Here is a 27,322-nt window from a genome sequence, read left to right as displayed (position 1 = left end):
CACACACACACACACACACACACACACACACACACACACACACACACACACACACACACACACACACACACACACCCACACACACACACACACACACACACATATATATGAGGTGGAACCATGAGTTAAAGTGGTACTAAAATTGGGTTGAATGGATTGACTGTCTAATATAAGAGCCAACTAGTTCATCTTCTCTGTACCGTTTCAATTTTAATCCAAAGACGAAGTTTGAACTGGCATTATCACTAGCAAAACCCTTTGTTGTTTATTTTATCTTTCTGTATTTCCTCTTTTTATCTGGATTTTTCATGCAGTGGCTAAGATACAGGGCTTGCAATCAGGATGATTGCTGATTTAGTGACTTATTCTTTCATTAAAAACTGCAAAATTGAACAGGTCACATATAAAATTTAGTAGACTAGTGGTTAAGCTGCAGTTCTTACATGTATAGGGTTATGGGTTCAAAACCAGCATGGCATTTTCTCCATCTTTATCTATTTCTTTTACCTTTATGTAATTTTGAAAGAGAACACATTAATAATAAACCCTTTTGCAAATCCCGCCCCATTCTGCCCTGTTACTATGATGGGACATTAACCCTGGGCAGATTGTTTTTATAGTGGAAGTGGATGGGATTTTTTTTCCCTTCATAGCCTCATTACAGCTATATAAAGTACCAAAGGAAAAACACCTAGGTGATATTAATAAAAAGGGAAGACAAAGGTACAGTAGTTACATTGCAAAACAGGGGATTTACCCGAAAATATATGTTTTAATTTGTTTAATCCCAGTGGGACAGAATCCTCTTTGCAGATTATTTTATAGTGGTAGTGGATGCGATTTTTTTTCCCTTCATAGCCTCATTACAGCTATATAAAGTACCACAAAAAACACATCTACGTGATATTAATAAAAAGGGAAGAAAAAGGTACAGTAATTACATAGCAAAACAGTAGTTTTCCCCCGAAAAATAAATGTTTTAATTAGTTTAATCCTCTGGATCAGAGATAGAAAGAGAAGCGCATTGCATCTTGGGTACTAGGAAGAGGACAGAGAGAATGTTTCTCCTCACATAATAGGCTGGCTTTTCGTAATTCTGCCCATTTAAATTATATGTACCCAATCGTGACTCTTAGACCATTGATAAGGTACATGTGAACTAGTTTGTTGAAGCTTATTCGTTATGATGAGCGAGATCGCTTGACGCTTGCCGTCGCTATCACCGTACCGGCCGATCTCCGTGTCGCGCACTGCGGACAGTTTTTGAAAGGCTGAAGCAACATTCTCCACTGCACAAACTCCACCCCCGATAGCAAAAAGTGAATGTTTTTTTCTGGTTGGCCAGTCAGGGAGTCTCAGGGACCAATCAGAAGGCTGACAAACGGTCTATTCCAGTGGTGCAGTGGTAAGATCTCTGACCGGCAACCCATAGGGTTCTGGTTTGATTCCACCAAAGGACTCTGTCTATCATTTTTCTTACTCTTGCACCTTTATCTGATCTTTTATTGAAAATGTGTAAGATAATAAAATTTGTGTGAACCTTCATGGAGTAGTGGTTAAGACGAAGGACTAGTGGCCAGAAGGTTCTTAGTTCAAATCAGGCAAGGATGTTCCTCAAAGTTTTAACCAGCTCCTATACCTTCTACTTTTCTTCAGTTAAATCTGTGAAAGAGAACCTTTCCATGCTCTTTGCCTTAAAAAGACCAATGTTGAAGACTTTCCAGTAGTGAGATTCAAACCCACAACCTTCAGGTTGTGAGTCCTCTGCTTTACCATTGCACCACCAGGATTTTCACACTAAAATTCCGTCGGAGGTTATATTTAAAGTGAAAAGGATAGCCGACAGGTCAATAGATGAAAATCCACAGCAAACACCTCTGATAGAGTGACTGAATCTACTAGATACACCCCCTTATGACCAGGGTTCATTATGACAACTGCAATTTAGGGAGTTCTTTAAAACCATCTTATTAGAACATCCAGATTTACACGTTCATTGAAAGCACATTTTATTAGTTTCAGATGATCAAGAAAGACTATAGCAGTTTCAACCAAGTTATTTTTTAAAAATGTTTTTTGTTAAATCAAGTGCATTTGCGGTTTTCACTTTTGAATAAAAAAATATGACTATGTTTGCAACTGGTTTCTCAATGTGGTATTATAACCATAGCTTCATTGATTAGCTAAATTAAGTTTATTCGAGAAAACTTCTGAACTGCATTGCTTTGAGCTGTTCTTATAAATTACGTAAATTGAAAACTACCACTTCCATTTTATGTATTTATTTCAAAAAACACCAATTATTTAAACAAACAACTGATAGCTGTACTGCAAACAATTTAGCCTCACAAGAAAGTATGACATTTTCTTAGCATGACATTAAGTGACATTTTTCATAGATTACTCCCATAAAACATACTAAACCCCTTTTAGTCAAGGTGTGACTCAAGTGTTAGTCAAGAGGCAGAGCAGATCTAATAGACAATGTTTTTTTCCACCAAATACAGGATCACAAGAATAAACATAGGCATATATTAAGACCACTAAATCGTAGCTACTGCTACTGAACACTGAGTTAGCATTTAACTACTGGCAGAGAGCTCAAGAAACTGAGGGTTTAAATACTCACAGGGTTAACCAGACATAGGTGAACACAACTGACAATCAACACAGGGATTGGCTAGGAGACTAACAGGACACAGGTGGAGAAAACTAGCAAGCACAGGGAGGTGAGAGAAGACAGTAACAAAGTAGAACAGGAAAAATAGGAACAATAATGCCTACAGATTGAAAGGAGCATAAGAATAAAGCAAAACAAAAAAAACAACAGGACACACTGAAATATTGCTACAAAATAATACAAGGATTTTTAACAACAACACCAGCCAAGTGTTAAATTTCTCTAACAGATTGCATCCTAACATTAAGCAAAACAGAACACACATGAACAATTATATGATCAAGACCTGTGTGCTCTTCCATGGTACTGACTAACTACTATGGCGATGGTTAATGACAAAGCTTTTTCATGCTTCTGTGGCACCAGAACTATGTCAGTGGTTTGTAAGCTCATGGTTTGCAGTTCTAGACTACATTTGTCTTTGATACTATGGCGCCATGCTAATCTTTTCTGTTTCGTTCCAATTTTAGCATTTGTCTTTGATACTATGGCGCCATGCTAATCTTTTCTGTTTCGTTCCAATTTTTGTATCGTTCCAATTTTAGTACCACGTGGAAAAATACACTGGGAATAATAAAAATAAGACATTTTTGGGCTTAAAACGACAAGGGCGGAATTCAAGTGTGACTCGCATCACGGCAACCACACTTCTTCTTTCTAGTCTATTCATGAAATTACTGAGAAAAATATCAGAGCCTGCTTACCGTCCTGAACATGATGAAGTACTGTAGGTCTGTAGCGGTGATGAACAGGCAGTAGACCAATCTTACAAACTTTGAAAGCCAATCTCAGCCAAGCAGGATGGAATATGGATAATCCGATAGATCCATGCCGATCACATGACTGTAGAGATTCTGTCTACCGATTTGTGTGATTTTTGGACAAAATCTGTAGGAGTACTGGCCAAAAGGTAGTTTCACACACGCACACGCACACGCACACACACACACACACACACACACACACACACACACACACACACACACACACACACACACACACATATATATGAGGTGGAACCATGAGTTAAAGTGGTACTAAAATTGTCTTGAATGGATTGACTGTCTATGAGCCACCTAGTTAATCTTCTCTGTATCGTTTCAATTTTAATCCAAAGACAAAGTTTGAACTGCCATTATCACTAGCAAAACCATTTGTTGTTTAATTTATCTTTCTTTATTTTCTCTTTTTACCTGGATTTTTCATGCAGTGGCTAAGATACAGGGCTTGCAATCAGGATGATTGCTGTCTCTAGTGACTTATTCTTTCATTAAAAACTGCAAAATTGAACAGGTCACATATTAAATTTAGTAGACTAGTGGTTAAACTGCAGACAGTTCTTACATGTATAGGGTTATGGGTTCAAAACCAGCACGGCATTTTCTCCATCTTTATCTAGTTCTTTTACCTTTATGTAATTTTGAAAGAGAACAAATTAATAATTCCAGTGGTGCAGTGGTAAGATCTCTGACTGGCAACCCATAGGGTTCTTGTTTGATTCCACCAAAGGACTCTGTCTATGGTTTATCTTACTCTTGCACCTTTATCTGATCTTTTATTGAAAATGTGTAAGAGAATGGAATTTGTGTGAACCTTCATGGAGTAGTGGTTAAAACTAAGGACTAGTGGCCAGAAGGTTCCTAGTTAAAATCAGGCAAGGATGTTCCTCAAAGTTTTAACCAGCTCCTATACCTTCTACTTTTATTCAGTTAAATCTGTGAAAGAGAACCTTTGCTGTATGAACCATGGTGGTGCAGTGGAGTAGACACAGTACTGACAAGCAGGAGGTTCCTGGTTCAAACCCAATATGGGCATCTTTCAAAGTTTTCCAGGGCTCTTGTACCTTTACCTCTGATCTTTGACTTAAAAGCGTGCAAGAGAACATATCAAGTAAGAACCGCAGTGGTTAAGAAAATTGCCTCAGAGTTCAAAGACTGTGAGTTCAAACCTCACCAATGGTGATGGAAAATGCGAAAGATGGTTCAAGGGAAAATCTCGAAAGATAATGAACATTTTCACTGTCCATTTGAATTCTAAAAGGTGGGTTAAATATTACATTCCCGATTGTCTCTCCATGCCAGCATGGCTCAAAAGATAAATAAAAGGTTCATCTCTCAAAGGTTGTAGGTTTGAAACTCAAACAAAACTAAATGCCAACTCAAAAGCTCAAAAGTCAACTCAAATAAAACAAACAAAAAACTCAAAAGCCTCAATACAATAATAAATATAATAAAGGGTGAACAAAAAAACTTGCAATGGGGTAAAACCACAATTAAACAATAACCATCCCCTCATAACCATCCCCTCAAAAGTATCAAACAATAAAATGTAATTATATAATTAATATGTCAATTTCCTAAACTCCTCCCCCTGGAGGCAGGCTTTATCTATGCTCCACCCTCTCCTACCGGAGCTAAAAGAGGGCGTGAAGAAGAGGTTGGGCCCTTCCCTCTCCTACCAGAGCTAAAAGAGGGTGTGACGAGGGCGGTGGGCTGCTTCCATGCTCTTTGCCTAAAAAAGACCAAAGTTGAAGACTTTCCAGTAGTAAGATTCAAACCCACAACCTTCAGGTTGTGAGTCCTCTGCTTTACCATTGCACCACCAGGATTTTCACACCAAAGGTATGTCGGAGGTTATATTTAAAGTGAAAAGGATAGCGGACAGGTCAATAGATGAAAATCCACAGCAAACACCTCTATCCCTGACAGAGTGACTGAATCTACTAGATACACCCTCTTATGACCAGGGTTCATTATGACAACTGCAATTTAGGTTGTTCTTTAAAACTATCTTATTAGAACACCCAGATTTACACATTCATTGAAAGCACATTTTATTAGTTTCAGATGATCAAGAAAGACTGTAGCAGTTTCAACAAAGTTATTTTTTTTAATGTTTTTTGTTAAATTAAAAAAATTAAAAAAATATGACTATGTTTGCAACTGGTTTCTCAATGTGGTATTATAACCATAGCTTAATTGATTAGCTAAATTAAGTTTATTCGAGAAAACTTCTGAACTGCATTGCTTTGAGCTGTTCTAATAAATTACGTAAATTGAAAACTACCACTTCCATTTTATGTATTTATTGCAACAAACACCAATTATTTAAACAAACAACTGATAGATGTACTGCAAACAATTTAGCCTCACAAGAAAGTATGACATTATTTTTTTTAGCATGACTTTGAGTGACATTTTTCATAGATTACTACTCCCATAAAACATACTAAACCCCTTTTAGTCAGGGTGTGACTCAAGTGTTAGTCAAGAGGCAGAGCAGATCTAATAGACAATGTTTTTTTTCCACCAAACACAGGATCACAAAAATAGGCATATATTGAGACCACTAAATCGTAGCTACTGCTACTGAACACTGTAAACATTTAACCACTGGGAGAGAGCTCAAGAAACTGAGGGTTTAAATACTCACACAGGGTTAACCAGACACAGGTGAACACAACTGACAATCAACACAGGGATTGGCTTAGAGACTAACAAGACACAGGTAGAGTTAACTAGCAAGCACAGGGAGGTGAAATAAGACAGTAACAGAGTAGAAGAGGAAAAATAGGAACAATAATGCCTACAGAATGAAAGGAACACAAGATTAAAGTAAAACCTATATTACAACAAGACCCACTGAAATAATGCAACAAAATAAAACACAAGGATTTTTAACAACACTAACAAATACTTAATGTCTTTAACATATTGCATTCAAACATCACACAACACTTATTAAAATTTAAGCCCTTCCATGAGACTGACTTTCTACTAAGGTGATGGTTAGTGCTTTGTCATGCTTCTGTGGCAGTAAACCTATGTCAGTGGTTTGTAGGCTCACGGTTTGCGGTTCTAGACCACATTTGTCTTTGATACTATGGCGCCATGCTAATCTTTTCTGTATCGTTCAAGTTTTAGCATGGCACCATACAGTTTACAGTTTAGGCATTTAGCAGACGCTTTTAATCCAAAGCGACTTACAGTAAGCAGATAAAACATCACAATAATAAACAAGGTTAAATGTCAGTACATCAACAGCAATATAACAAATTGCTGTTATAAAATTGCTAATATAACAAATAAATGTCAGTACATCAACAGCAATATAACAAATATAACCATACTTATCTTCTCTGTATCGTTCCAATTTTAGTACCACTTTACCTCATGGTTCCACCTCATATAGGCTAGTCTCAATAAAACATCACACCAGTCCCCTTTTCAGGAGAGAACTGTTGAGATATTGGAACTGTTCGGACACACTGTGTCATTGGGATGTGTGAGAGATGGTGTAGTGGTCTAAAGATCTGACTCTCAGTTCATAGATTCCATGTTCAAATCCCAGTCCACCTACGGTTCATTGCTGGAGTATTTTGACATTTTAAAGCCTAAAATACAAGAGAACAATTCAAAAGCACCAGGAGATACCTGTTGAGGGCCCAAAGGTGCCTTGGCTCAATGGAGTGGCGCGCTTGATCGGTTGTCCTGGTCCTCGGTTTCAGACAGGTTCAAGTCCCATGCCCAAGGTACATGGGGGACCATCGGGACCACCTCTCTCTGCAGGTATTTCCTAGAGCTTTTGAGTATTCCCTTGTCAAAGTATTATAGAAATGTAGGAGGACTGAGGTGTGAACATGGAACCCCTACACTGAGACTCCGATATTTAGACCACTAGCCCATCTTACACTACTTGTTCAGGTGCTTTTGAGTAATTATTGTCATTATACCCTGAGAAATCTCGTAGCTTGTCTGACTGTCAGTATTGTCTGACTGTCAGTACAGGAAGTGATGTCACGTGATGTCAGTGAGTCACAGTGATGTGGTACAGAATGACTCATAAATGGGCATAAAAAGGATGTCACGTGACATCACTTCCTGTACTGACAGTCAGACAAGCTACGAGATTTCTCAGGGTATAAAAGTCCATATATGGTCATTGCCAGAAAAAGGAAAAACCTTTTATGCCCATACATGGAGATTTCTGATCCCAGGCCGAAAATGAGAATGTTAGGGTACCCCCTTATGCCCATATATGGAGATCCACAGGCATCAAACCAAGGCCCTAACTCACCAAGGCCCTGCTTGGCATTGCTAATTAACGTAAGTTTTATGCCCATATATGGAGTTTCCTATATTGTCAATATTAAGGACATTATTAAGGGTATTATGTTATCAATATTAAGGACATATATGGGAATGACCATATTTGGTAATGACAGGAAGTGATGTCAAAATACTGTCCAGATGGCAAAGGCATGGCCCATATCTGTGTGGCTGGTTCAGATAGGGAAGATTCTCAAAGAGAACACCAGCACTCACGGAACAGTCCTTTTAAGGCACTTTTTTTATTTCATAAGGTCGGCATAGTAAGCTGCAGAGCAGCAACAAACGGACGCGTTTCGGCGTTAAGCCTTCATCAGCGTTGCATCTGGTTGCATCTGGTTCAGATAGGGATCTCCATGTATGGGCATAACATATATTGTATGTATATGGATACATATTATTATTAATAAAAGATAAAATAAAAAGTCCATATATGGTCATTCCCAGAAAAAGAAAAAAAAAAACTTTATGCCCATACATGGAGATTTCTGATGTCATAAATCCCAGGCCGAAAATGAGAATGTTAGGGTATCCCATTATGCCCATATATGGAGATCCACAGGCATCAAACCAAGGCCCTAACTCACCAAGGCCCTGCTTGGCATTACTTACGTACGTTTTATGCCCATATATGGAGATTCCTATAGTGTCAATATTAAGGACATTATTAAGGATATTATGTTATTAATATTAAGGACATATATGGGAATGCCCATATTTGGTAATGTCCATATATGGGCATGTTTTGACATAACATAACTATCATGAAGGGGTCTCCATATATGAGTAACTGGTCCCTTATACATCACTGGCCAGATGGCCAAGAATTGTCGCATGTCACCCTGAGGTCGCAAGTCACCCTGAGGTGTCTTTGCGACCGTCAGGGAGCAGTTTACTATGAAAACCTCCACCGGCCGTCCGTCCGTCCGTCCGTCCGTCCGTCCGTCCGTCCGTCCGTCCGTCCGTCCGTCACACGTCACACGTCACACCTTTGTTTGTGTACGGTGTGATGTCATATATCTTCAGTATGACATCACACCACATGTGTACACAAACCTTTGTGTACGTTGCTGTGGCAACAGTCTGTTGTTGCTGGTCTGTTAGTGTACGTTAGCAACCACCTTAGCAACCATGGTTTTACCCTAGCAACCAACTGTTTACCCTAGCAACCAACTGTTTACCATAGCAACCATGTTTTTTTACCCTAGCAACCAACTGGGCATAAAAGGGATTCTGTTAGGGATCTCCATATATGGGCATAAAAGGGATTCTGTTAGGGATCTCCATATATGGGCATAAAAGGGATTCTGTTAGGGATCTCCATATATGGGCATAAAAGGGATTCTGTTAGGGATCTCCATATATGGGCATAAAAGGGATTCTGTTAGCTGTTAGTGATCTCCATATATGGGCATAAAAGGGATGCTGTTAGGGATCTCCATATATGGGCATAAAAGGGATTCTGTTAGGGATCTCCATATATGGGCATGAAAGGGATTATGTTAGGGATCTCCATATATGGGCATAAAAGGGATTGTATCCCAGATGATGCCCTGTTAGGAGATCCACACTAACAGAATCCATATACTTTTGGCCTATTTGTGGAGATAAGCGACCAACGGTCGCTTATCTCCCGATTAGGGAGTCTTACTGGTACTAGTATTTCAACCTTGAAAATGTCACAGTACTACAGCAATAACGTAGGAAGACTGAGATTTGAACATGATAAATATGCACTGAGAGTCTGATCGTAAGACCACTATACCATCTCTCCATACAAGCACTTGCTAATGCTTTTGAGTAGCTATTTTGTATTTTAACCTCGAAAATGTCAAAGTACTTCAGCAATGTAGGAGGACTGAGATTTAAACATGGATCCATCATCCTCTGCACTGTGAGGCTGATCCTTAGACCACTATTTTTTTATTTATTTTTTTATTCTTTTTTTTGTATTTTAACCTTGAAATGTCAAAGTGCAACAGCAATACAATGAGCTGTAGGAGGAGATTTGAACATGGGACCTCTGCAATGACAGTCTGAAGATCAGACCACCATACCATCTCTAACTGCAGGCATTTTGTGGTGCTTTTGAGTACTTCTTTTGTATTTAAGGCATGACATTTTCAAAATATTCCAGCAATGAACTTTAGGACTGGGATTTGGAAATGTAATCTCTGTGCTGAGAGTCTGATCTTTACACCACTACACCATCTCCCAAAGCAGGTGTTTAAAAGACAAAGAAGTGGCCGCACACACTGTAGCCAAAGTGCCAATATGTATAAGAGGGAAAGTCGATCTCTTGCCAAAGCGCCAGTGCTCGCCCAGCAGTCTGTTGTCACTCAGGCGGATGCGTGAACGCGCCTATGTGGGCAAGGTCGCTTCTCGCCCTTAGGGCGTCTTACTGGTATACCGTATGTGCAGTTATCAGTTTATCATATATCAGGCAACACAACAAGCAGAGTTGCCAAAATATTAATACAATCTTACGTTCTCATTTGAACACTTCAAGTCTTTGTGAAAAGGGCCTGACCCTGAAATCTCATCACAGCGTGGGTTTGATCACTCTGTTTGATTGCTAATACCAGAGTAGTCAAGACACGCCCCCTCATTAACATATGGTTGAAGAAATACAGAAATAGTAGAGGAAATACAGAAATAAAAATGTATACATTAATTAAACGGATATTTCACATTGGGGTAATTTTAACGTCTACTTGGTCTTTTGTGAGCATCCTAAGTTGCTCGATTCAGTATTTAGATATTTGAAAGTCATTTTATCAGACACGCCCCTTTCCCATACAAATCTGGGACTCCCTCTTTCCCAGGTGTTTCTCCCAGGTGGGTGTGGTTTTCCATTTTGAGAACGTAACTAAAATGTATAATGCAATTTAACTATTACTGATAGATTCTTCAAAAACACACGTCCTTGGTTCTGGTAACTGACAGTCCTTCTAATGTCCTTCTAATGTGTGAGGTGGCCGTGTTTTTTTTTTTTTTTTTTTTCAATTACTTTATTCATTTGTTTTATATATATTTTTGTTAAATAAATAAATGAAAAACGTAATTGTTAAAACACGGTCCCCTCACATATTACAAGGACAATATCAGTCACCAGAACCAAGGACGGGTGTTTTCAGTTAATCTAACATTGTACTACTGTAACATAACTAAATACTGAATCAAGCAACATAAAACATCTGGGGTGTTCTGGCCCTCCAAAGGTGGCAACCCCAAACACAACATTTGCAGCACTCATACTCACTCAAAGGTTTGGCAGCCCTGTAGTTTAGTGAGGGTGCACAAACAAAAAATTACAAAACGCAGTAGTTTTTCAAAAACATTTTATTTTCAGTTCATGAAAATCAGTTGGTTTGGTTGAAAGTACAGCATTCTGTGTGTGTGTGTGTGTGTGTGTGTGTGTGTGTGTGTGTGTGTGTGTGTGTGTGTGTGTGTGTGTGTGTGTGTGAGTGCACGCACGCGTGAGAACTTGTGTTATAGCACAAGTTAACTGACTATCACAGTAATTGTGTGAACTAACATTGCAGCCTTAGAGTTGAGAATAGGGGAAAGAATGCAATCAGGGAGCGAGTGTTTCAGTGGGACCATTCTAAAAGCAATGAACCATCTTCACCATTAGGTGTTAGTATAGAGCTCAATCAATCCCTACCAGAGTGCATGCTACTTTCACTTCACATTTTCAGCACAAGTAGCTAAGATACAAGACTGTATTCTAAATCCAAATGGGTGTAGTTTGGTATCAGCACCAGTTTCCTTTTCTTGTGTATTGTAACCAGGATGTTCATGGCATAGTCAATTAGAGCAGTGGTAAAACACACATATTCTACTTGCTGTGCCAAACAGGTCTACCACATAATGTTACACAATTCCTTCAGAGAATATTTTTTGTTTAAAAAGATCATCTACTGTTACTAGAAGCAAAGGTAAAAAGAGAAAAGCTATCTGCCCAGCTCCATCAATTGCCACAAATCTATACTCTAGGCTAGGGTCTTTTGCAATTGCTGAAAGTCTGCAGGTGCTTCTCTTTTTCCTTATCTAGAATCTTTCAGTCAAAAACATCATGATGACCCTCAGCTTAACTCTGCCAAAAAGTACATTCAAAATGACCTTGATCAGCTTATTCCACACCACTACACAGGTTTGAATCATGTCAAGGTACTGTATAACGATGTTCAAAGCTCTTCAACATAATTGTTTGTCAAGCAACAGGCTGTGTGGGGGCTTCATGCACATTGATGGCATTCTTGAAAGGAACATCACTGGGACTAAATGGCAGAGAGAAATCCTGACCATTTATGTATAGAGTTGACACAAGCTACTGTACTTAGAAAAGAATCGTCTAGGTACTTTTTCCACTCTCACTTTGTGCCTCCGCCTGCTTTTCTGACTATTCCTTATCACACAATCATCTTCCAAGTGGTCATCACAAGAAACCCTGACTGGGTTTTGACCTTTGCAAACCCTACACATTTGCTTGTTATGTTTGTGATCTAGGAACTGAGGGTTATTGCATTGCAAATCAATAACTGTGGAAGCAAAGAGCCTACAACAACAAACATATTAGACATTTTGAAATGGTATTGAGCAACTGACAAGCATTAATTTGCCTTGGAGTGGAAAAACAGCTACTGTAGGCAAGGAGCACTCTAAATCTGGGGCTGCCCCAATCCCTTTTGGGGACTGACAAAGTAATTTGTGAGCCTCCTCTGCTCCAGGTCCCCGGCCAGCATGATTAGCAGTGATTACTAGCCTGTTAAGGTTGGTGTACTTTAGATCTCAAATGTGATCCAGGGTCCAGGGACCTGCATGGTCTGGAAGTACTTCAGCAGACAGACCCAGTGTTCAAACCAGGAACACAGAAGATGGGTGAGACTTCCAGATGTCAGGTGCCGGGGCACCAAATAGGGGTTAAACGATTCCAAGGGCTCTGACCCGATAGGGGCTCTCTAAGATGCTATGATTTATAGATCAAATTGTTTGAGAACTACTTGGAAGGGCAGTGAACTATGTTGTCATGAGGTCCAAAAGATGACCTAAGTCAAATTAAATGCTACTCAATCGCTGATACTATTGTGATGTGCTCCAGGTCTACACACTTTTCTAACTATAGTGATGTCAGCATAAATGTTCAAATGAGGGGGAAAAAAAGAAACCCATAATAATCCTGTTGTCAGTGTTAGCATAAGGCATGGTGTGTTACATTGAAGTGACTTTGCTACTGTAAAACAATCTAACATTCAACAAAATGTAACAGAGGAGATTGTATTTCCCAACACAAAGCTAGTACATGGATGGAACTGCTTTTAGAAAGTATGTGAGAAACACCAAGCCCCACAATGAAATATGGTAAAACAAACAAACAAAGAAAAACAACAAATTATTTACATATTTACAAAGGGAGCCTTCTTGCGTCACTTTCATGAGTCACTGCCATGACTCTCGAGGGATATGTGAAACAAATACACAAACAAAAACATACTAGCATTCAAACCACAACAGTGACTCAACTCACGTCTTTCCAATTTAGAAAGAGTCATGTCCAAATGGGAGGAACAATAATTACTTCATGTTATTTATTTCGTAAACTTAGCATAAAGTCTTTTTTCTCTTGCTCAGTTATGTTCCTACAAATAGGTAGGCACCGTACAGTTGCATTTTAGCAACTGGGGGATATTTGCCCCAAATATTTGCAGGGAACAAGACAGTGTTCTTTTGATACGCATGGACATTTGGACAAGAACCGCCGTCTTGAACACTTGCAATCTGGCTAACAATGCTATTAATCTTAAAGCCTTCCACCCATGCAAAAGTTCAGCATGGCTGATAGCGTGCTATGCTAACAAAATGTAGGGACAGCAGTGGTTAAAGGTTACGTTAGGAAGTGATTGTCCAACACTCACCGCTCCCTCCATCAACACCCACCATTAAAGTGCCCTTGAGCAAAACACCAACTGCAGTGGAACTGCTCAGTGGTCAACAATATAAAACTGTGGTTGTACTGTGTGAGTGCGTGTGTGTGTGTGTGTGTGTGTGTGTGTGTGTGTGTGTGTGTGTGTGTGTGTGTGTGCGTGTGCTTGTGTGTGTGTGTGTGTGCCAATGCTCTGCTGTCTGAAAATGTCCATCTGTTGCTGGCTGTTCGAACAGCCTCCACCATCAATACATTGAAATTTGAATTAGTGGGTATCATCACTGGAACTTTGTTGAATACTAACAAATACAAACAAAACACCCAACATAAGAAGATGTCGTTAACCTGAATACTGCGTTGATCCAGCAATTCAGGTTTCCGCATGGTTTGAATGTAGTATGTTGGAATGTTTCACACACAATATGCTACCCACAGTTGCACAGCACAGTTTGTATAATGCTAGAATTGTACAGAATTGTAAGAATTCAAGCATATAGCACAGGTGTGTCTGCTGAACCCCATAGACTCTCTACCAACATCTGGCTGGCTCACCTGGCTCTCATTCTCCATCAGTGAAGCGTACCGTTTCTATATTGTACCACACAGTGCAAAGATATTTGTATACTCTGTGCTAATACTTTCGACTTCACTCTCACAGCTTAATTTTTAATATTCACTGTTCATAAAACAATAATTGCAGGTGATATGCAGTTACAGAAGATATTTGTTTGAAATATGGGTCTAAACAGTAAACTCCTCAGTGCTAATGTAACTCAAGAGTGTACATGTAGTGTGGACGCACTGTACACTCTCAGAGTTACTTGCCTGTAACTTTCTCTACCTACGGAGCACAACTCATGTTTTAGGGAAGGGACATTTAGTCTATTCCTAGTTGAACGTTACAGGACCTGCTGTGCGGTCCCCATTACTGGACCTCTTTTACTTGGTATGCAGCTACACTTAATGGGTAGGGAAATAGTCAACAGTTAATCGCTACAATAGCTGAACACCATTAATTGTTATGGGGAGAGCTGAATACAAAAAAGGGAAAATGTGATAGGGGTTACATTATAATGTACTTGATGTTCCAGTGACGAGTCTGACATCTTTTAGTTACATATTCTCCTCATGGAGACTTACTTTTTTAAGTCCCATCAAAAGAAGAAAAAAGAAAAAAAGATAAACGTCAAAACACATGTACAAACATAACATGTCAAACATTGGGAGGAGAAAGTGCAAATATTTTGGCGCTGCTTCTTTTTCGTGTTTCACCTTTCTTAAAGAAAAAAAAACTCAGGAACTTCATTTTTCTGCCCGTCTTTCTCTTTCCCTGTCAGTGAGCGTACAGATGCCTTCCCTCTGTGCCCTCTGCTCTTGTCTCAGCTCCTAGAACCTTCTCTTCTCACACCAGACGACCTACTGGGAATACACAGGAGGAGGGAGGAACAGAGGGGGTGTGGGGGGTGGGGGGGGGGGGGCAGAAAATACCATTACTCGTCTGTTTTAGCATCCGATGCACAGATGCGCTTACACACATAACAGTTGCGTGACAAGAAAAGACAACGGCATTACTCAATGTTTCTTAGCTCATTCAGACAGACATAAAGCTACAAATACATGTATTCGCGGACATACAAGCGAGCGCACGCACGCACGCACGCACACGCACACGCACACACACACACACACACACACACACACACACACAAATATTATACATTTTAAAGTAATTAACTCAGATAGATACACTTACTCACATAGGCACGCAAATGTATTTGAATTTATCAAAACAAATATTATGATTGAGATTTAGCTGACATTTCAGTTAAAGACTTAAAAATTCAAAAGGTATAGTGCATTGAAACAGACTAATCTCATAAACAACAACTACGCTGCCCTAAACACTGCCCAGTGCCACAGACAAAACGTGTCAAGACACCATGATGATGACCCTATCACCCTCACCCTCCACACTGCCCTGCCCTCTCCCACCTAGAACTGAGGAACAACACATACTGTATGTGAGAATGCTGTTCATTGACTACAGTTCAGCATTCAACACAATTGTGCCCTAAAACCCGTCGCCAAGCTGAGAAATCTAGGAGTTGACACCAGCCTGTGCTAATGGAACCTGGACTACCTAAAAGACAGATCCCATTTGGCACCTCCTCCACACTGACAGTTAGCACAGGGACACCCCTAAGGGCCGATGCATTCTCCACTTTTAGAGCCAATTTTATTTTGGTTCGGCTCTGTCAAAACTACAATATGACGTCATTCAGAGGTTGGGGGGGCAGGTACCGTCATTAATTTGGCAGTTCGGTGCAGCCGAGATTTTGTGACTCTCCAAATAAAACCAAACCGAACCTAAATAAATTTGTCTCTAAAAGTGGAGTATCTATCGGCTCCAAGTATGTGTGCTCAGGCCACTCCTGAGTCCTGTACCATCTGTTCACACACACAGCTCAAACTCATCATAAAGTTTGCTGATGAGTGATGGCACACCACCACCATCATCATCAGCCTGATTACAGACAATGAACAGAAGGGAAGTGAGAGCCCTGACTTTGTGCTGTTATAGGACAACCTCCATCTTACACATTTAATACAAATGACAATTTAGGCATTTAGCAGGCGCTCTTATTCAGAGCAACTCACAATAAGCAAGGTAATCACATACATGCAAAAAGACAGTGAATCTACCATCTGTTTAGCTATAAAAATTATATTCATAACATTGTAGTCAAGAAAAATAACTAAAGATGGCAGCAATATCTTGGTCAGTCACTTACTAGCACAACTAGCAATCACAGCAGAACGTGGCAGGAAGGGGTACAGGAAGAGTGTTAGGGAAAATGCTATGCAGTGGTAAGAGTGAGCAGCTTCATGTTCTGAACAATATCCACTTCAGATAGGACCTAGACTGGTCACACCACATGGGCACCAGCACCAAGGAGACGCGACAATAGCTCTTCTTCCCCTGCAGACTGAAGAGGTTCGATTGGACTCCAGTATCTTCTGCAACTTCTAAATTCGACTAAACCATGAATTTCAGATGTTTAATTTTTTTCTTGTTTTTTGTTTTTCTCAATTCAATCCATTAACTCTAAACCTTGCCTTTCATTTAAGTGATTTTCTGAATGGGCGTGTCTGAACTGTACTCTCTTGAAATCTTCCCACAGCCTAGGTAGGCAGTGGGCTCATTTCCTATTGGGCCCCCTCGAGAAGGGGGCGCTACTTTTTGAGGTAAAGTGGTGCTAAAATTGGAGCGATACAGAGAAGATTACGATTGATTCTGCATGGCTCTCATCATGGTTATTTAATATTCTCGTCGTTCTCGTTCGTTCCAATTTTAGCCCAAAGACAGCGCCCCGTTGCCAACAAAGGGCATTTTGGTATTGCCTTTGAAATGGCTTGGAATTAGAGACAGACAGGACATGAAATTTCAATATCCGAGTGGTTGTTTAGGCTAAAACCTGTATAAAACCGTATTATGGACCAATATTAATATAAAATATATATTTTGAAAAGCATGGTGTGGCCCCTAAGGAGTACCATATACTGTAGATGGAGTATCCCAACTGGCTACATCATTGCCTGGTACAGAAGATGCTTCACCTCAAACAAAGGATGGTTGAAATGCAGCAAATCAGATCACCAGGACTCGAGGTGCCAGCCATGCTGGACCTCTACACCCAGAGGATCATCAAAGACCGTAGTCACCTCAACAACGGACTGCTCACTCTGCTATCATCTGGAAAATGGTAGTGGGGCATCATGAATCAATCGAGCAGGCTCAGGTATAGTTTCTATCCCCAGGCCATAAGAATTCTGAACCAAAAAAGGGATACTGTAACAGGATTAAGGTTTACAGACACACTGTTCAGATTCCATTTACATTTTGTAGCCCCATTTTTTATATTTACTAAGTAGAGCATAGCATGGGCTGGTAATTCTTCAAAGGGAGCTGATAAATCAAAGCTTTTTTCATATAATTCAACCGATGAACTGGTCAAATTACTGTAGTAACAGTAGTAGTTTGTTGACACAAACAATGACCAATGACAATGTCTCTTTATGTTTATGTACAGTATGTGTTTTACAGTCTGGTGTTGACCACGTTTACACTAAGATTTGGAGATTGCGTAAGGGATGGATCATGTGGGTGAAAACACATTTAGAGTACAACAAAGACAACCTCAAAGGGTTCTGAAGGACCTTGACTGTCTTGTGGGGGCGTTCTTCTCATGCTACAGTACATGGGACAGAATACTGTCTTTATAACAGGATGGGTGTCCTAAGGACACCCATCCTGTTATTTGAAGGACACTGTCCGTCAAGGGTGCATCAATCAGAGAGAGGGAAAGAGACAGCTGGAGGCAGAGACAGAGAGCTATAAAAATTGAGAAAAAAACTTTTTTTTTGAAAAAAAAAGTTTTGAAAAAAAATAAACGTATTGGTGATGCGATGACGTGGTGTATACGGATGTTACTGCGATTGAGGTGAAAGAGAAAAGTGGAAAGTTGTTTGCGCAAATCTTTCTCGTGTGGATCAGCTGATCAGCTGCCTCTGAGATTCAGTGGGCTGGGTGGAGCGTAACCGTGACAACAGCTTGAGCTGCTTGCAGGCTTGTTGTATGGGCTGGTGTAGGGTTACAGATCCATGGGCTGGGCGGACGTTAAGATCCCCTGGACTGGCCGGACCGTAACAATAGGACGTTATAGCCAATTGGAGTGCTGCATTTGGTCCCGTCTACCTGTCTACCAAATACCGCTGGCTGCAGTTCTAAAATGTATATGTTAGGATATCAAGGCCACTTGGTCTTCCAATGAAATAGACAGACTTGTGTTGTTGTAATGACTGGCTACATCTGTGCATGTCATGTGAGCATGGCATTCCAGCGTTCCTTATAGCAGAAGCCATGGCGGCTCTTTCTTGAGACAGAGATCAATGTCTCTGTTACTGTACTGTACTGTACTGTACTGTACTGTACTGTACTGTACTGTACTGTACAGGGGCCAGTCTACTGCTAGTGATGAATCACGTTGGCAATTACTAGGCTCCACTGTGTCAAATGCTCTTCTACCTTCTCTTCTACCAGTCACTGAGGACACTGTCTGTGTGCCATTAACAACACAAAGCATCCCAGGTCTCTCCCCGGACACCTTGGCCCCACTCGCGATAAAGAGCTGAAAGCGGACCCTGTCTGGCGGTGAATCACCTCGTCTCACCAGGGAATGTCCAATAAAGAAGCCCTAGCTTGGGAGCAGGTAATCATGGTATACCTGTATCTGTATACTGGCAGGCTCAGTAGAAAGAGGCTTGGGGTAAAGGACATGGAGTAGGGCAAGGGACTGGCTCCTGTTTCTGAAACATGGCGGCAGATTTTCTACCACTCCACTTAACTCTTCTTGTCCAAGCCCTTGCCTGTTAAATAGGCTTTATCCTATAATCACAGGAATATTGTCTGGGTATATAGGCTCTGATGTTAATGGTTGCTCATAAGGCCAATTTATGTTTCTGCAAAGAAAGTGCTGTGCAACGTCTCGCTCGACAAAACAACTCTCTTTTTCAGCTGAATATACATCATTCTTGTTCAGCAATATGTCACACTGACAACTATTCAAAAAATCATTTGTTTTAAGAGTGTCAACCATTGTACTGTAAATGTAAAATGTGACACAACCACTGTAATGGCAGAGTGTACGTTAACGGTTGACAAAAACTATACCATTACACTGTTCATACATTATGAGTTCATTTGGTTACATTTGTACACTATCATAGTTAAATTAAAGTTATACTATGTAACTTTTTTTATAAAACAAATCTTAAAATTGTCCTAACTGTTAAATCACTAAAGTTTTAGAACCCCCACTCTGTTATTTTCAGCTTCTGAAGCCTTCTCTTTATATGTTTTCTATGAGTTGTGAGGGGGGGAGAATTTCCCGGCAAAATGATGTCATGTCCCACATGATACACTACCGGCCAATCACAGCGCCGATCATACACCACCGGCCAATCACAGCGAGTCTTGCTGTCTCTTCAGAAAATAGCTTCCCTTAGCAACTGTGTTTACATTGGTGAAGGAATCTTGCATGCTACTCCCTCAATTCTGGTCTAAAAATGACGGGAGACGGCTCTATGGATTCGTATCGGCGAGGCGGAGGCGGTCGCGGGGGTCGCGGCGGCCGCGGTGGTCCGCGGACCCCCGTTCCGGTGGTCCGCGGCGAAAAACTGCCGAAAAAAGCAATACCGCTACTGACCACTAGTTGAGCAGCTTCCACAGTACAGCTTTAACACAGATTATTCGACTTTGTATTAACAGGTGAGTATCGCATGCATTGACTCTGAGCATAATGACACAAGAGATGCACCTTGTCTTATTTCCTGCAGTCTTTTCCAGTGGTCTGCATTAGCATGTAAAACGGACGGAGCGCGGTGCATCGAGCTGACGTCACAGTAATTAAAATACAAACGGTGTGGAGTAATTGCTGTTGGCTCTGAGAGGATAGTCAGTGCAGCTCTGGTGTTCCCTAATGGTCCTGGAGCCCCTGTGCCAGGCCCGCTTCATAATGGGCTTCTTTCATCCCTGCCTAATGATGGACACAGCCAGGACAAACAGGAGAGAGGAGAAGAGCAGAGAAGAGCAGAGAAGAGCAGAGAAGAGCAGGGAAGGGAAGAGAAGAGAAGAGAAGAGAAGAGAAGAGAAGAGAAGAGAAGAGAAGAGAAGAGAAGAGAAGAGAAGAGAAGAGAAGAGACAAGGATGAGGAGGGCTGGAGATAAGATTTGACGAGAGAAGGGGGAGGTACATGGGGGAGCAGTGGAGAGATCTTAATTCTCAGTCATCATAAAACACACAAACAGGGATGACAGAATCACAACTCGCTCTGATCTGTTACCAACAGGGGGTCCAGAGGTTTTACTATGCCACTATATAATATCTAAACTAAATGGAAGGAAAGGGTGAAGCCAGCTCTCAAACCCAAATTTGCCCTTCCAGCAATATCAACTGATTCTCACTCAAAATTCCTGGAAGATATAAAAGCTTTGTAAGCAGAACTCAGGTCAGTGTAAGGATACATGCTGTGATTGCCCACCTGAAGTCTTCTTGGTCCAAAAGGGATAAAAAAGAACAGAAGAACATTAAAGAGAGATTGGGAGAACACACACGCACACAGTGTGTGCGTGTGCGCGCACGTGTGTGTGTGTGTGTGTGTGTGTGTACGCTCGTGCGCACGCTCGTGAGTGTGACTGCATGTGTGCATGTGTGCGTGCCTGCATTTATATTTGGGTACCTGAGTGCGAATGTTTATGCAAGCATATATAGCCTATGTCTCAGTCTATTGGTGAGAACATCATAAACTCTGAAGCTCCCTCCCACACCAACAACTTTAATGGAGACATTAACTTTTAATATATTTAATTCGCTATGGTGGATGAGGCAAAGCTTTGGCGCGGCTTTACCAACATCCGGGCATCCTGTTGGTCTCCCATGGCTTGGACACTGACTGGCTAACGTTGGCTGAGTGTGAGAATGGTTTACTGCGCATGGGAAGCCCTGGGGTTCAGCTACAAATCTGGCCCACATTGTGGTTTCCACAGACTCCTCTCAGAGTCATGGATGCCACCCGGCCCAACGCTCCAAGACACACACAAGGTATTCAGATGTTTTCCTGCGTCGCTGCCAATATGTCGAGAAAGAGGAGCCGTTCACAGATGTGCCCCCCCCCACCCCCCCAAAAAATAACCCCCACTCTACTCATGCCCACAATCCCTTATGAAGAGGCGAGTGTTTCTGCAAATATCTCCTGACAGCACTTTCACTCCGACAGCGCCGATGAGATCCAGAACGATGACCGAACGTGATAAGATTTAATGCCTGGCAAAACAATCAAGAGTTGAAGGGAAACAGGTGAAGCTGGGTAGGCTTAAGCAGAACTAGGCATACCTGACTGATCAGACACAATGGCAGTCTATCTTAGTCAAGGCAGAATGATGCCATATGTTCCTCCAGACTCCCACTTTTCCCATGCAGACCCCCACCCTAACCTCAGATTCTTCGTACTCTATCGCTTTCTCTCGCTTCTGCTTCCTCACTTCCTCTCCTCTCTCTCCATCCAGACTCGTCTATTGCCCAGCGGAGAGTCTGAGTGGCAGCATAAGGACCCATATAAAGCTGTCAGACCATTTACCTTCAGTTCCTAACCATGAAGGTGAGGCAGCCAGTGACCGCAGCTTAAAAAAAAAAAACTCTCTACATGCATGTGCAAAGACCTGGCCCTGGCATGTAGGGCCAAGCCCCCTTTCTCTGTCAACAGCAGCGTGGCTGTTTATCCTGGCAACCGTGCCCAGGGCCTGTGAGGCCCCTGACGTTATGCCCGCTCCAAGCAGCCCTGTTCTCCGTTCTCCGGGCCTCCGACGCGGGTGGCGCCAGGGTAAACACATGATCTAAGCACTGCATGGCGCTTAGCGAGGCACGCGCACGGGCCAGAGTCAACAGCACCGACGGGACTAATAATGGAACGACAGAGGAGGTGGGGGGGTGGACAGACGACAGAGAAAGATGGATGGAAGACATATAGCATAGCAAGAAAGACCAAAGTACAGAAAGTGAGAGAGAGAGATCCTCATTGAGATGACCAACATGGAGAGTCACTGTTGTGTGCAAGGAAAGAAAGAGGAGAGATTAAGTTAACTGAACCGAAAGACAGGTGCATACAGTAGGAGACAAAAACTAAAAGAAAGAGATTAAAGCTTAGCAACTCCAAAGAAACTCACGAGGAGAGCACAAATGAAAGTAAAAATAAGTGTTCATAACATGCAGTCCGGACAAATTACTTGCTTGGCTTAAGTCGGAGTAATACTTGCATGTGTGTGTCGTGCACCATAAATAGATGTCCTACAAGCTTAAAACGCAGTCTGTAGAGCTGCTACTGTATTTTACCACCATTCAACCAGGTATACTGTAAATCAGGCATCACACTCTACTCTCAAGTATTTTCATTTAAATGTTGAAGCAACAGCAATGGGAGGTGCAACCAGGCTGTGACCCCAGCCGCAGCAAGGTAAAGTATACAGGAGCTTATTTATTCATTATCTCTTTGTTTTGTTAATCCGGATCCTCCATTGCATCGCACAGCCTCCTGAAGGACGAGGAGTGAGCGCATGAGGAGGAGAGTGAGGGAAGGAGAAGCCTCGATGAACAGCGCTGCTGCTAACCCCAACATTCCAGCTATACCATAGGATTAAAGTGAATGATGAGAGAGGGAGAGGGTGGAGGTGAAGCGTGAAGCAGAGCAGTGGGACCATGCTGTCACCAGATGCTGTCTGTTTCCACAAGATCAAGTAGGGAGAAAGACCTGTGTGTGTCAGAAAGTGATGGAGAGCTGAACACAAACATGGTCTAAGACTATTTCATTGATGCACAACCTTTTTAATTTAAGGACCCCAGTTTGATATGCATTAGGCAACGGACCCCCATTTGATAGGACTTTTTAGCCTTGGGAACCCAATATACACTGTACAATCCTCAGTGTTATATTAAAGCTTCAATCTGTCACTTTTAGGTCCTGGGATTTGAACCTGTCTCTCCCACATGAGAGGCCAGATTTCCACCATTCTTCCAGCAATGGTCTGTCTGGCTGGCTGGCAATCAAACTGGGCACTGTCAGGCATTAGAGCCCATGTAGTATGCACCCTAACCGTTCAGCTATCAGGTCACCCTAACGGTTTGTTTTATTTATTAAAACATTAAAGTTTGGTATTTTTTTAACAATTCAAAATTGCACATATTTTCACCTAAAATGAATATGGTCCATATGGTTAACTCAGCCAGACTGCATGGGCAACTGAGGGAACATAAAAATGTAAAACAACCAACAGAACACAGCTGTGTGTAGCTATGCCATTACATACATACTGTATAAGTACCTGCATATACAAAAACAATCATATAGAATACACCAGTACCCATGCACACAAATAATGCAAACTGAAACATATAATAAACATTTCTAAAGCTTTGCACGTGAACAGCTGAGCTACGATGAACTATTCCTCTCATTCGTCATCAGTATGGAAGTTAATGGATTATGCCTCACGCTGATCTACAGCACTGTAAGCCAGAGCAGGGTTAGTGGAAGCATATTAGTTTGCCTTACTGAACAAATTTGTCCCTTGCCTTGTCCCTTGGCTGATACTGCTTGTAGGGCCACCTGCATGTGAGAGAAACAAAAACAAAGACCAGAACAAAACATACAAATGTTACTAATTGATGGGAAGATGTGATCAGAGAAGATATACTATATGATGTTAAGCTGTAATTGTCTCCACCAGCCGAAGGCTGAGGGAGAGTATGTTTTCCCCTCCGTCCGTCCGTCCGTCCGTCCGTCCGTCCGTCCGTGTGTCCGTGTGTCCGTGTGTCCGTGTGTCCTCGCAGTTTGTGTGCAGCTAATCTCAGTCGCCGTTGGCCCGATCGCTGCCAAACTGAGCACACACACTCCCTGGATGCCAATCTAGAACCTCTGCCCCACATTTTTCAAATCAGCCTCATGGTGGCGCTATAACAGGCCGATTTGTGTGGCCTGGTTGTTACCAGCTAATCTCCGGCGCCGTTGGCCCGATCGCTGCCAAACTGAGCACACACACTCCCTGGATGCTAATTCAGAACCTCTGCCCCACATTCTTTAAATCAGCCTCATGGTGGCGCTATAACAGGCCGATTTGTGTGGCCTGGTGGAGACCTGTGCTCGGAAGAGCACTGCTTCTAGTTAACAATTGGGATGCCAATATTTTTGTAAATATTTAGATACAGAGTGCTGCCATTCACTAAATCCGGATGTAGACCAGGATGTTTACTTTCACACGGAAATGACAAATTTGAATCGCGGCCGACCGTCGCGGCACAGTGTCGCCTCGGAAAAAAAAAGAAAAAAAAAAAAAAACGTTTCTCTGCGATCGAAGCGTTTTTGGAGAAAGATTCTGAGATAAAGCTGTTTCTTTGCAGCAGCAATGAATAGGAGCCCATGGACATTACATGCTTCCTGATGATGGCGGCCGAGTTGCATCATGGGATATGGAGTTTCTTTTCGCTCACCAGCGGCCGCCGCAGCACCTGTTTACCTGGTAACCAGGTAACACGTCCCTGGACGTGATAACAGGGCCGTGGCGCCACAACGCGGTAATTCTTACCACGTTCCTGGACGTAATTGGCATCTGAAGTGTTAAAGATACATTAAGATATATCCTTAATGATTCTTCAGATACTTGGATAGTAGCATCACATGTTAGTTCTGGCTGTCCCATATCTGATGGACTGACAGAGAGAATGGCGTTAACAGTTTTTGTTTTAAAATTCCATAATTCGTCTCACATACCCTTCAAAATGGCCTGGTGTCCACCTGGGGGGTCTCAATATACTGCTCTACGACTGTTCCTAAAGAATGTGGGTTGGGACCCTGAATGTTTCAGAGGGGACCACACTTGTCAGGAATATTACTATGTTTTTATTAGACTGGGTCCCAGGGTGAAAGTGAATTTCTTGAATGCAGTACGAGTCCCTCCGTTAAAAAGAAAAATACCTTATTGCGGGTGCATTGCAAAACCACATATTATGGTTCGTGTTTTTCTTTTCACTTGATTTGAAAGTGCATATGGACGTGTCGAGTGAGCTCCTCGAGGATTAAACTCTTGAAATCTGTCAAAAACTGTTCAGAGCTCCTGTTCAGATTAATAATGTAGTTCTTTATGGGCCTTTGACAGGGACAGTACGATATCAAAAGTGTTCAACTGCAACACAAAGTTCGCAAATGTTATTTTTTATTGTTATTTTTCAATACAGATACACTCTTATTAACTGACAGCATTGCCTTAGACTTAGGCCCTCTGACAGATGCTAACAATCTTTATTAAAGGCTTAACTGTGAAGCCACAATGAGTTTTTCCAAGCTCAGAGCCCAGACAGTGTCTAGAGATACTCTATACTGCATTAAGGTTGGTGCTGAGTGGAGCAGTCAGTGCACCTTGTTTGGACTGCCAGGACATCTGTTTGTCACATACTGTACATCACAGAGTTAGTTCATTCCTTCCCGGCCAAATGACAGATCGCTTTTTAATGAAGTCATTATAATGAAATACCAAGCAACACCAACGAAAAGTGTGGGAATACCGCTCTCCTAAAATTTCAGCCGAGTCTCATTTGTTTGATAATTGTTAAAACACAGGGAATACTCTCATCTTAAAACAATTAAGTATTCATTCTATATTCAGTCAATGGAAGATCCTATTTGATATTGCGCTACTCTGAACATTTATTGTTTTTGCTTTTGAAATTGATGTTATCCTAGATAAAGTACTATGTTCTATCCGTCTGTCTTTCAATGTTATATGAGATACAAGTGTGGTTCCTGTGTAAATAAGCCGTAAGGCTTCCTAGGATCTCCTTTTAGTTGACCTTGTACCAGCGATTTGTGCTGTGCACTGCTGTCATGTCATGTCATGCTGTACTTTTTTCTATTGCAAACTGCTAATACATTCTTCAAACTTCAATCGAATTAATCCAGCGATTGGTTTGCTGACCATCTATAAAATGTTTCAAACATTCATGTATAGTACACACATTCACAATGCATGGTTGTGATGGATAAGTGGTTTGCTCAAGAGCTTGCTGTATGGTGAAGAATAAATGAACCTTTAGGCTATGTGCCTTGCTGAAAGGCATCAGTTATGTCCAATTCATATAGTCCTAAACCAGGGGTCTTCAACGTTTTTCAGGCCAAGGACCCCTTATTTGAGAGAGATGAAGCAGGGACCCCCGCAATCTTTTCATTGATTCCATAATTTCATTGTTTGACAGCACAATCATCAGTGTATTTTGGATTTATGTCAATGTGTGTTTTCAGATATTTAACCACTAGAACCATCAATACTTAATTAACTTGACCTTTCACTCTGTACTTAGTCTGCTCTTTTCCCTCTACACCAAACCTCTTTGCCGAAAATAGCCGATCTACAAGCTCACAAGTCACAACGCCTTGCAGCGTGAGGCGTTGTGAGCTTGTAGATCGGCTATTTTTGTCTCAAGTTCTCAGAATATGGACACTAGGGTTCAAGTTGTTACTAAAATGTTATAAAAAGAAGATATGGAGGACTCATATCTTCTATATTCCTTGTATATACTGACTGTTTGTTTAGATTTACTGTATATTCCTTGTATATACTTACTGTTTATTTAGATTTACTGTTTTTCTTTTCTTTTTTTCCCCCCTTTTCTTTACATATCTACTGCATAGTACTGTGTTCTATTTGTCTGTCATTCAATGTTATATGAGATACTTAAATGGTTTCCTGTTGAAATAAGCTCAGTCTTTTCATGGATCTCCTTTTAGTAGACCTTGTACCAGTGAACTGTACCGTCATGAATCTGTACATTTTCCTATGCAAACTTCTAATAAAGCCTTCAATCAATCAATCAATCAAACCCCCTGTAGTAACTCTGAGGATCCCCTAGGGGTCCCGGACCCCCTGTTGAAGACCCTTGTCCTAAACAAAGTCATCAAGGACATAATGATGCTGATCAGACATCTCTGATCAGTCATCGGTCCCGCA

The 27,322-nt window shown here is 41.3% G+C and overlaps 1 protein-coding gene across 1 annotated transcript in view; it reads right to left on the bottom strand.

The window, feature by feature from the left end:
* Positions 1 to 15,644: 15,644 nt before the first annotated feature.
* The window catches only part of smoc1 (SPARC related modular calcium binding 1), a gene marked incomplete at both ends in the record, with an annotated part of 74,077 nt that continues 62,399 nt past the window's right edge, over positions 15,645 to 27,322 (bottom strand). Inside the window, 2 exons of the mRNA XM_080751022.1 lie at positions 15,645 to 15,712; positions 23,878 to 23,931. Of these exons, the coding sequence (XP_080607148.1) occupies positions 15,645 to 15,712; positions 23,878 to 23,931 (122 nt within the window). The remainder of the gene's footprint in view (positions 15,713 to 23,877; positions 23,932 to 27,322) is intronic.

This window comes from Nannobrachium achirus (genome assembly GCF_963921795.1).
Source record: "Nannobrachium achirus genome assembly, chromosome: 20".
Taxonomy (NCBI): domain Eukaryota; kingdom Metazoa; phylum Chordata; class Actinopteri; order Myctophiformes; family Myctophidae; genus Nannobrachium; species Nannobrachium achirus.
The sequence above is the reverse complement of the archived record's forward strand: the minus strand, read 5'-3'. Positions and strand labels throughout refer to the sequence as shown.